This window comes from Python bivittatus, unplaced genomic scaffold (assembly GCF_059951505.1).
Source record: "Python bivittatus isolate LINGU-HERP-01145 unplaced genomic scaffold, Pbiv_v1 ctg000480_np1212, whole genome shotgun sequence".
In the NCBI taxonomy this organism is placed as follows: Eukaryota; Metazoa; Chordata; class Lepidosauria; order Squamata; family Pythonidae; genus Python; species Python bivittatus.
Window position 1 is genome coordinate 22,125,832 of NW_028277075.1, and position 12,535 is coordinate 22,138,366.

Here is a 12,535-nt window from a genome sequence, read left to right on the forward strand (position 1 = left end):
AGTTATAAATATAAACATTTTTTTTTATCCTTATGAACCTCTTTCAGATTTGCTCCTTTTTCAGATTTATCCAAGAAAATATGGTCGCCTTATACATATCCTATTCTGAATTGCTGCTCTCACCACTTTTCTCAGCTACATCCTTCATAATAATGCAAAATCCAGTTGGGGTGTGTTATCTGAAACTAAAGAACATCAACAAATTAAAATTGCAACTCCCTCCCAGCCCACACACTAACATTAGCAAGGTGCTTAGTAATACTTGCGAACATAATTGGCAACATATTTTAAAATATCACTTTGACCATTTTTGTAGGTTATATTACACCAAGAAGGACACACAGATGATGGACTCACCTTGCAAAGGTGTCAGCATGAAGAATCCCAGGCTGCTAGAATTATTCTTAATACAACAAAATTATTTAGTCAATTTATAAGGTATAATTTCTTAATGTATCATTTTGATAAAAATGAGTATTTATAACATTTATAGTTGAATCCTACCAGTGTTTACTTGGAAATACATTCCATTAATATTGGACTATAACTTATTATTGTTGCAGATTTATTTTTTCCCAGCGTATCAGTTAAAATAAAATTTGCAAAAATTTCTCAGCATGGTTCTTCAACAATAAACTATCTTGATTCATGAATATGCCTCCACTGATAGAAGATAATGATGTGTTGACATTCCAAAACCTAATCTTGATATTAACAGCTTGTTTCAAGTGTCTTTAAAATATTCACTACATTTTAGAAAATCGCATTTGCTGATCATCAGGAGTCTTCAGCATTTCAGTCTACAGAAAACCTTGCATTTTACCACAAAGATATTTTATCAGGATGATTTCACTGACCATTGTTTGTTCCAACATTTATCATAGGTGTCCTCCAGCTGTATGGGGACCCATCACTCCCAGAATTCCAGTCAGCATGGCTATATATAATCCCAAGGAAGCAGGTTGGGAAATGCTGCTCTAGCCTAGCCTCTCTAACCTCTTCCTTCTCCATTCTTTCCATACTCTCAGACTTTAGAATGTAATTTCTAGTGGTAGAAAGTTCATTTTTTAAAAAAATATGCATTGACTGTGTTATACTAATTGTGCTGTACAGACTGGAGCCTTTTGATATTTCTTTTATCCATAGAATGAAGTAACAAGTTAGTTTGAAACAAAGTTGCTTTAAAAATCTGCTTGAGTGATATTTCTTCTCCCCATCCCACTGAACAAATACTGGTATTTCACGACACTCTATATTGCGAAGTTAGCAGTTCTTTCCTGATGACTTTTATTACACAGACATGCAGAGGGCATCCTAAGGACCTGGGTTGATCAGTTTGCCCTTCTGTATGAAACTCAACTACCTTTTTAGATTCTGCATCTATGGATCATGTGACACTAAATATTCCATGTGTAAGAAAAGCTCTATTATAAAGTGGAAATAATTCTATACTGATTATTGTTTTAATTCTAGTAACACATTCTCTTTATAGCTATTTGCTTTGTCTTTTGATTCACAGTGGAAACAACAGCATTACAACTCCCATTACACTTCCCATTGAAGAAGTAGTTCAGACTCTCCAAGATTTAATTACATATTTCCTACCTCCAGAAGAAGAGCTAGAACACGAGGATAAACAAAACAAACTTCGTTCCCTTAAAAACAGACAAAATCTATTCAAAGAGGAGGTAAGAAAGGCTAGGTTTGGAGCATTTTTATTTATTCAGGAGATGGGATTGATGGCCAAGTGTATATATGATTCACCTTTCAAATCTGCTTGAAATAACCATTATTATTATTATTATTATTATTATTATTATTATTATTATTATTATTCTATGAAAATATTAAAGTCTTAGAATCTTGGTTATTTTAACCATTTTAAAGGTTAGATCCAAACTGGACCTTGGGAAGATGATAAAATGGTGGAATTGGAAGGGGTCACAAGGATCATCTAGTCCATAGTAAAATACAATTATGCTTCAGGGTTTTCTGAAAAGATCAGGTTAGTTGCTGAAGAGAATACTAGTTTCTTTTTCTTTAAATCCCATTCAGAGGTCATCTAATATTTCTTCCCTCTCTCTGCTCCATTTACCATGGGGAGAACAAACCAAAACTGAACCCCCTCAGATATTATACAAATAACATTTTGAAGTGTTGTGTTAAGGATATTAAAGGCATTTTACTTCATTGTAATCTGCATCATTATTCAAATGTTTTGAGACTTCTATAATTTCAGGGCTGCATGAAAATGTAATTTTATGCATTTATGCATAAAATGCAAATTTTATGTCTAAAAATTATCTTTAATATACAGTTGATTGATGTTAAATAGAGATTAGCAAGAGACAAATGTGAACTGTCATAGACAATTAATAGCTTAGATCAGTTTTGTCCAAACTTGGCCACTTTAAGATGAGTGGACTTCAACTCCCAGAATTCCCCAGCCAGCCATGCTGGCTGGGGAATTCTGGGAGTTGAAGTCCACTCATCTTAAAGTGGCCAAGTTTGGACAACACTGGGTTAGATGAATATGAAATATCATATGTAAGCCTTTGTTTAAAGAAGGGCTGCTACAGATCACTATATGTATGAAATGAGTCCAAATATGTGTATGGGGCCCCAATGAGATATACTGTAATTTGGGATTTTCTTTGTTACGAAACAGCTGTAGAGTTTCCTGATCGAAGAATTAATTCTTCCTCTCTGCTATTCACAGATATAACTAGCAATTTTAAAACTGATTTTAACAATTTGAAAGAACAATGTTCTGGATGGATATATTTCTTTGTTCCCATCTGGTTTTGTCATTTCTTCTGGGAGTCAGGCAGCATATAAATTTAATAAATTATTATTATACTGTATTGTTGTTGCTATTTTATTTTTAATAATAGTAGTAGTAATAAACATTAGGGCATATTTTCCTTCTACTGCTTGTTGTATTCAATAAATAAAACTATTATATAAAATTTAATGTTTAAAAGGCATTAAAATAATAAAGCATGATAACATGATAAAGAAGAAAACAATGAACACATAAATCCAGAGCCACAAAAAATACCAGTAAAAGTAACAGCAGCAACAATATCACTCCAATGAGTTTATATAAATAGATCATAAATAAATCATTCCAAAACTGACTGGAAGAAAACAGTCTATCATCTAGGTAAGGATCAGCATGAAAGTATTTCTGAAGGAGAAGATTTCAGAGGTGTGAAGCCATGAAGGAAAAGGCTAGAGCAACTTCTGATAAAGCAAAGAGCAGAGCTTCAGATGTGATCATAATCCTTGAACAGGAACATATTCATGCAGATAAATGGATTGCAAACCATTTGCAAAGGGGTTGGAAGTCAATACCAGCCCCTAATTAACTTGCAGTTTAAAAGGCAACCAGTGTAATCAGTGCAAAATAGAAGTAATGTGATTAGACTATCTAGTTCCTACGGGTGTTCTCATTGCTGCATACATTCTACCAATAGTTGATTCCACATCGTGTTTCAGGGTAAGCATGTGCAGCAATCTGATTTGCTAATGGAGGCAGCAGGATGATTTTCTATTGGGGAAGTGGCCCTGGGAAAGGATGAAGCCTTTGCTCTCTCTGCCATGCTATGACCTTGGTCCAGATCAGATTTATGGTTGCTTTAAGCAAAATGATAGTTATAATGGCTCCTTTGTCTGTTTAAAATCTATCCACTCCCACTTTTACACCTAGTTATTTTCTTTCTGGGAAGAAACATCATTATACCCAGCACTTTAAAGCTCAGTATTGCATTTGAATGGCTTATTTAAATGTTTAAAATGTAAAGGAGTATGTACATGAAGATACAAACGATGTTTATAATTTATATCTTTACAGGGGATGCTGGCATTGGTTCTGAACTGCATTGATCGATTAAATGTATACTATAGTACCGCTCATTTTACAGGGGTTGGTAGAGAAGAAAGTGGTACTGCATGGAAAGAAATTCTGAATCTTCTTTACAAGTTATTAGGTGAGTTATACAGCTGACAGTGTAAAAATTTCCACCTCATACATGTCTACCCAAAGTAAGTTGTAAAGAATTCAGTGAGATTTTGGGGGAAATTTTGGATTAAATCTAAATCAGAGGAGCTGATAATTTTCCCCATTAATGAATAGCACATTAAAACAAACACTAAGAAATAAATTAATATATTATTAGATAATACTTTGTCCATTTATGTCATGTTTATTTGTATAATGTACTTTAACATTTAAAAATGTGGTTTCCTTTTATGATTCAGAGATTGTGTGTACAGCAAAAAACAGAGGAACAACTGAGATGTGAAGACACTTGCCCACAAGTTAGAAAGATACAAGACCACAGCTCTTCATGCCCTGTCCTCACATTCATAGTCATGATATTCTCCTTCACTGTTTTTACCATTCTCTCCCTGAAGTTCAGTAATGATTAATCAATGTATTAAAAATGGGCTACTCTCACTGCTTTTATCTCTCCGTGTTGAAGACTGCTGAACTTTCGATTGTCATTATTATTATTACAGTTTATTACAGTCTTAGACCAGTACAAGAAGTTTGTTCATGAGTGACCTATGTTCACTTATAAAACTAAGAAATCTTTAGATAACATTTAATACATATTTAGGATACATATATAAGACAACCTGGCACAAAACCATAGGTAGAATTCAGATGAAACAGTCTGTGTCTAAGATATAAGTAAGATAGTATCTACAATTTACCTAAAATATGATAACATCTAAAATTACAAAAAATTGATGACATCTAAAATGTAATCATAATATCTAAAATTATATGGAGTTTAATAATGTCTGGACTTATATAAAATACATCTATATAGCAGGAGCTTGTCCTATTAAGGACTAGCAGATTCTTAAGTTTGAGGGCTGCTGGGACGAAATACCCCCTTTTACTTCGAAAATTTTTTAAAATGACATTGGTGGAATGATTGTCATCAGCCTTAGTGATACAGATGCTGCTGAATAATAATGTTTTCTCTACAGTGCCTTCCAATTAGTAGGAGGACCTAAGAACCATGCCATGAGCCTTTTCTGCAGCTGTATGAAATCTTCTTCTCTGGAAATTCATGAACATTGGGGACAGTTTTGAAAACAAACTCTTTTCTTTGTACATTTGATCGTGCTTTGTTTGAAATCAATTAACTAATACACGTGTTATATTCATATAAATAAGCAATGGCTCTGATATACAAATGTATAGAAAAAGAACTTCTTGGTTAGACCAAAATATTTCAAATAACGTACTTCTATTGAAATTCATTCTTTATTCACTGAGTACAGAATTAAAAGTTTTATTGAATTTTACATTTATAAGTAGCAGTAATTGGAAGCCACTGGGCTTTCAATGACTTTTATGAATAGATTTGTGTGATTAGATCCAGAACAATGTAAATGTAACAATGAATTTAGAACTGAAAATGATGGCTTAATGGTATCAAATGTTTATCCAATGTCAGAAACTTTTAATGTTTAATGCCTATTGGAACTGTAATAATCATTATGCACAGTAAAGATGCCAATAAACTATATTCCTTATATACCTAGATCATACACAGAAGCATACAGTATAATAGCTATATACTGAATTTCAACATGTAGTTGATGGAGGAATATTTTACATTTTGGCTTTATTCTAAAATATCTGTACTCACAGTTAACTGATCATCCCAAATCTATCTTTCAGCTGCTCTCATTTGTGGTAACAGAAACAATTGTGCCCAGTTTTCTAATAATCTTGATTGGCTAATTAGTAAATTGGACAGACTAGAGTCTTCTTCAGGTGAGATATACTGATGTACTTTTCTGTAACGTAAAGAAAGATTATAATTCTAATTGTGGAATGCCATAGAAGAATCCCCCATCCCTCCCATTCCAGTATTCAAGCAACAGAGTTACCCAGCACATTAATTCCTATAATGATATCATGCATTTAGGTAAACACAGTGCAGTGTTTTTATTCAGATTCTACCTTAAATTTCCAGGTAAAAGCTGTTTTTACTGCTTGGTATAAGAGATTCACACATTTCTTGAATTAATAAGAAATATATTATTGATAAAGTATATTGAGAAAAATATTGCTACAATTTAGACATAGTCATAAACTGAACAGAAACTCTTTAGGAATGAATGAAATTCTACTGATGGGTTTAGCTTTAGGGCTAAGGGGTTTATGCTTTCTAAAGGTAGCCTCCCTTTCAATCCAGTTGTGTGTTAATAAAAGCAGTGTCAGATAAAAGCACTGTTAAAGAAAAACATTATATTTTGCCTTTATTTTACATTTTGTAACATATAGATTTTGAAAATCCACATCTAAGTTATTTTGTTTTCTTGAAGCCTACAGCCTGTTTCAGGCATCTTCAATCTTTAAATTTTAAGCATTTTTTGAAGGATTTAAAAAAGGATTTTTTCCCCTTTCCCTTAGATTTTTTTCCAGTTTTTGAATTATATGCTATAGACTCTATTCCTGAAAGTCAAAATAATCTCTGTGTCCCTGGCATTCAAACAGGTATTTTAGAAGTGTTGCACTGCATCTTGATTGAAAGCCCAGAAGCTTTAAATTTGATAGACGAAGGCCATATCAAATCCATCATCTCACTGCTGGATAAGCATGGACGCAACCATAAGGTAAGCTTTAGAAATGCCAGATGTATCCTTAATATGCAACTTATTCTATAAATAAAGCAAACATTGTTATAACACATGTGAATTATATTAAAAATAGAAGTAAGCACATCATTATAAAAATCTGCTTTTTGCCACAAAACAAGTGTGAAATTTAAATAAAAATTTCTTTCTTTGTTTAGGCTACAATTAGATTCTCAGTAGTAAGTACTTTCTGACTGTGGACATATCACTAATACTTATCCTATGGACCTATCGTATGGAAGGACCTATCCTATTGACCTATCCTGTGGAAGGATTAGGGCCTATCCTAATGCCTATTCTATGGAATATATCTTTAAAATGATATATACAGTCTGGACAGAGAGATATAGATGTTACGTTATGTTGTGCTCTCATTTTATGAGGTTTTACATGACTTGCACCCATCCCCCCTCTATGAGGGAGGAGAATTTTCTCTATTTTTATGCCCTGTGTGGTGTTTTTACTTATATTGACTACCAGAAGGTGGTGCAAGATTGTTTTCCTCTATTTGGAGCTCATCAGGTGTGCATAGATGTATACCTGACAAGATCCTCTAGCTCCTCTGGAATGAGTAAGCCTTCTCTAGAACAAATCCCACTTTCCAGAAAGTAGCCATGGATGTTAAAACCATTTCACATCTCTTTCAAATTTTGGATAACTAGAACATTGGTTATCTTGGATGCCATTAGTATCTGTGCCAATAAGCTATTTAACAAGCTTAAAGAGCAGAAAGAACTTGCACATTTCACAGTCTAACATCTCATGTATAAATAGATCTTGTTGTTTTAAAAAGGTTTTGTGTCTCTACTGGCCCTTTGTATGGCAGTTCATACTATTGGAAATGGACACCATAACTCTGTATATTCTACTCAGTCCCAGTGAACTCAATAGGGCTTTGTCTTAAGTGTATATAGGAACCAGCCTGAATGATGGAACAGAATTTGGAAAGATGCAGTGGAGACTTCTGAAGAAATATGTTTATATTTAAGATAAGGGACAAGTTGTATAGGGTTATTTGTTTACAGAATAGACTGAAGCAACAGTTTTAAGGCTCAACTCTGCTGCTTCCTTTGGCATTTAAAAGGATCTGGTCTCCAGTGCTGTTTCAGATGAGCTGTACTCAAACATTTGGGTAAAGAGATGAGAGCCAAACTTTTGCCCAGTATCTCTTGAGCAGAAACTGCTCATCAAGCATTTCAGTGAATGCTTGTGAGTTGGCTTGTGGGCATGGCAGGTTCTCATCCTTTCACCAATTTAAGTCCTGTATATTCAAGCCATATATATTCAACGGGCAACTTGCCCACTGGTTCCCTTTCTGTCTTTCCTGTATCCATTTTTCCTTCCATCTGTTGTTCATTTTTTATTGTACTGTTCATTATTCACTGGGAGTTTTTCTGATTCAGTTAAATATTCTGTTGAAAAAAAAAAAACAACTTCAACTCTCACATCTATTCTAGCTCTCACTCTATGTCCCCTTTCTTTAAAAATCCTGGAGTTGTTCTCTCTTAACAAGAGACACATCTTGCTCATCATAATGTGTGATCCCTTTCGATCAGGATGTTGAGCTGGTCATGCCACTGAGCCAGTTCTCTCTCAAGTGTTGAATGATGTACAGCACCTATTGACTGTGCTGCTGCTCTTAGATTATCAGCTATGTTTAATATTCTTAACCATCAGATACTTTTCTCCTGATTATGGTGTTGCTGGGGGTTGCTGATATAGTTTCCTCTAGTTTTTGTCTTTTTTATCCTCTTGTTCTTTTTCTGTTTCCTATTTCAGTAAGTTCCCCTTTACAGTTAGTATTGCCCAAGGTTCACTCCTGGGCCATGTTCTCTTCACCCTTATACCCTTGTTTTGACTGACTAATACTAGTCTTGGTTTTTGATATCACATCTATGCTGATGATACCCAAGTGTATTGATATTTTTCCAAGTTTGATTCAGTGACATAGAATTCCAGTTTTTTTTTTTTTTATAGCAAATTTCATCTTGGATGATTGCCCATTATCTTGAACTCAGAAAAAACAGAGGTTTTAGTATTTTGCAAAATGTTTCCATCTGTCTCCAGGGCTATGAGATTGCTTCCATATCAGCTGCCAGGAATTTGGGCATGCAGGTGGACAATAAATTGTCCCTGCAGTCATTCATTGCAGCTACTGTGAGGGTCTGCCATTTTCATATGTGTAACATTTGATGCATTTTCCAATTCTTGACACCTAATGCAGCAAAGCTTCTTATTTATGTTCTGATTGTGTCATGTCTAGATTACTGCTACACCTTACTCGTAGGACTCCCCTCTTCTATTCTTGCTCCATTGACCTAGGTTCAAAATACTCTGGGTTTTTTTAATCCCTTTTTTCTCTCATTTTTCTTTGCACCACAGAGTTTATATAGGGCCAGGACCACTATACAAACTTAATTTTTGCCTTTTGGGCACTGCTTCCTACCTATCTTCATTGTTGCGAAGGTACATCCCCACAAAGCATATTATTCAGCATCCTTGGTACATTTGGCTGTTTCCACTACTCCAACAGCAAATTCATGGTTGAGAACCTTTCAGCATCTAGTCCCACAGCTTTAGAATCAGCCTCTTATGCTGTGATTTATGGATGATACTCTAGTTTTTAATGCTGGCCTTAAAATGTTTCTGTTTGACATGGAGGAAAACAGGTGTTCCTCTGATACATGTTCTGTGGCATGTGGACTAGCCTTGGTAACAGGCTTCTTTGGCTTTCATATTGTAAATTGTTTAATTCTACCTGATTTAATTAGTTATACATTATGACTAAGTTTTATATGGTCTAGTTTATTGACTCTTTTTATTGTAAGTACTTGTTTGAAATTCTGTTACTTTAGAAGTGAACTATCAAAGTTTGTAATATGTCTGTTTTGTAATTTTTTATATTTTAATTAATTGATATTCCTTTATTTCTATTCCATGCTAGATTTTTAATAATAATTATAATGGTGTTAACTAGATTTCTAGTTAGATTTCCTTAGAAGTGAAATTAAAACTCATTGAAACTAGCATTGTGTTATGCTCTGTACTTTCTAAGACCCACTTCTAGTAATGTCTTCTAGGTTCTTGATGTTCTGTGCTCTCTTTGTCTATGTAATGGAGTAGCAGTGCGTGCTAATCAGAACTTAATATGTGACAATCTTCTTCCTCGGAGAGATCTGCTCTTGCAAACACGGCTGGTGAATGATGTGACAAGGTATCATTATATATCAATTATGTTTATTAAAAAATATTTCACTTCTATCTGTAACAGGAAATGAGCAGCAAAATAAGTCTAAACTGATATTCTATGCAAGGATATACATGAGTTCTCTTTCTGTTGTAGAGGTTTTGTTGGATCTGTGATATTTTTTAGTGACTTTACATGCATTTATTTATACATTGCATCACATTTCTTCTTTGACTTCTCGGTAAATTTGACTTTAAGGAGGCAGTTTTGAACACGAAACAGCTGAATATCCTGGGAGCAAAAAGTATTATACAGTTATGAACTATTATCTACAAGGATAATTTTGATATGGACTTTGCTCTTATGTATTAGATTGTTTGAAAACAACATTGGATGACTTGCCTACTGTTGGTATATTAACCATGGTCAATATGACACAGAGGTATACAGGTATATATTTCTGCAGTGTGCTTTATATGCTCTTCATTCTCTTTTCTTTTTTAGTATAAGGCCAAACATATTTCTTGGAATTGCTGAGGGCTCAGCACAGTATAAGAAATGGTACTTTGAGCTAATCATTGAACAAGTGGAACCATTTTTGACAGCAGAACCTACACATTTGCGGGTTGGATGGGCCTCAACATCAGGCTATGCTCCTTATCCTGGAGGTGGGGAAGGATGGGGAGGAAATGGTGTGGGTGATGACCTGTACTCCTATGGTTTTGATGGACTTCATCTCTGGTCTGGTAAGAACTGATTTAAAATGTGAACTGCAGCAAATAATATGAAAGTTTGCAAAGTAGAGTTGTTTTTCTTTTTAAGGGAACTTTTTTGCCTCCTTGAAAGAATACTTTTTTCGCTCTTAATGTTCATGGTTCAAAATTCGGTATCTGTAAAGCTAAATAACACTTGACAGTAAATAAAGAGGGGGAAAATTAATACTTCATGTGTATTTGTTTTGTGTCCCTTATTTGTTAGGCATGTCTATTTTGTTTTGGCTTTGTTTAGCAGCTATGATTATAATCCAATGAATAGCAATCCTGCACAAAACCAATTTAAATTCTTGGGGACTGTACACCAAAAACTCTTGTTTTGTTAAATCAAACAGAAAACTGAGCGTATGAAAGTTCATACTATTGACAGCTGAATAACAGGAAAGGCGAAAATGAGTTTTCTTTGCACTGGATGCTGCTTGCCTGTGGAATTCAAAAATGATTCCATCTATGACTATGAAGAATGACATGCAAGGTTGCATTTAACTATAACAGAGGTTATCTTCCTGCAACCATGTGATTTCTATGTTTCTCTCTAAAATTAATATTTTTATATTCATTTCTGTGAGCCAAGAATGGCACTATAGAACTAGGGGAAGTATGCAGTTTAAAAGATAGCAGCATCCTGATCTGTGAAAAAGCAAAATATTTTGTGGTCCTGAAATTGTATTCTTCGGCATTTCTAAATACGTTTCCCTTTTCACTCTTGCAAAGAGTGATTTTACTTTTAATGTGAAAAAAAAAATGATTTCACATGCCACAGAAATTTCACAATTCTTGCCGAGCATTTCTAAGACGGATTTTTTTCCCCTTATGATTCTCTGCTTATTAGGTCGAATACCCAGGGCTGTTGCGTCTGTGAATCAGCATTTATTAGCATCTGAAGATGTAGTCAGCTGTTGCTTGGATTTAGGGGCACCCAGCATTTCTTTCCGTATTAATGGACAACCTGTGCAAGGAATGTTTGAGAACTTTAATACTGATGGACTTTTTTTCCCTGTGGTGAGCTTTTCAGCAGGTGTTAAGTAAGTAGATCCTGCTTTCATATTAACAGTCCCAAGAAGTTGTGCTGAATATTGTTCAGTATGGTTAAGGCACCCTACTCGGAGGTAGTTTGCAATTGTCAATCATTAAGAGAAAATCCATATTAAAAAATGAGAATCATCGAGAACGAAAGGTGACCCAGAGAATTTTGACACCTCCTTTCTTTGGTTTGGATTCTCCCAAATCTGATACTAAATGAAGTTAGTATAAAATGTTGGGGGTTTTTCATGATCAACATTAAATCATTCACTCCCTGTTATATATCACCGGACAACTGCCTGAACATAACGGCACATTTCTTTTTGGCAACAGTGACAAGAGGTCAAATTCTTTTCTGACATACAAAGACTGAACAAAAAATGATACATTGACACATTGGTATGGTATGTGATGTATTGATCTTACCTCTCCTATATCTTTCCTTTAAACAACAACAGGATCCCCTAAAGAGGTTATTCAGTAAGTAGGCATGCCATATCAGCCAGTTAAGTGATTTTTAACATATGCGTGGCTCTTCCAAAATCCAGTTCCAGCTTTGGTTGGATTCTGAAACTGAATACAATGCTGATTACTCACTGCTAATATTTATTTATTTATTTGATTTTATTTATATAGCCACCCATCTATACTACAATGTACTACAATAACAGTAATTTAAAGACACTCTCTCTCTCTCTCTCTCTCTCTATATATATATATATATATTGGGATAATATAATATAATCCCACATTTATTATTTTTATAAATAACTCAAGGTGGCGAACATACTTAATATCCTTCCTCCTCCTACTTTCCCCTAAACAACAACCCCATGAGGTGAGTTGGGCTGAGAGAGAGTGACTGGCCCAAAGTCACCCAGCCGGC

General features: G+C 34.4%; 1 protein-coding gene across 1 annotated transcript in view; it reads left to right on the forward strand.

The window, feature by feature from the left end:
- Positions 1 to 12,535, forward strand: part of RYR3 (ryanodine receptor 3) — a 256,028-nt gene that overhangs the window by 57,201 nt on the left and 186,292 nt on the right. Inside the window, exons 12-19 of the mRNA XM_088145058.1 lie at positions 317 to 438; positions 1,520 to 1,688; positions 3,857 to 3,992; positions 5,705 to 5,800; positions 6,527 to 6,645; positions 9,747 to 9,880; positions 10,358 to 10,599; positions 11,459 to 11,651. Of these exons, the coding sequence (XP_088001184.1) occupies positions 317 to 438; positions 1,520 to 1,688; positions 3,857 to 3,992; positions 5,705 to 5,800; positions 6,527 to 6,645; positions 9,747 to 9,880; positions 10,358 to 10,599; positions 11,459 to 11,651 (1,211 nt within the window). The remainder of the gene's footprint in view (positions 1 to 316; positions 439 to 1,519; positions 1,689 to 3,856; positions 3,993 to 5,704; positions 5,801 to 6,526; positions 6,646 to 9,746; positions 9,881 to 10,357; positions 10,600 to 11,458; positions 11,652 to 12,535) is intronic.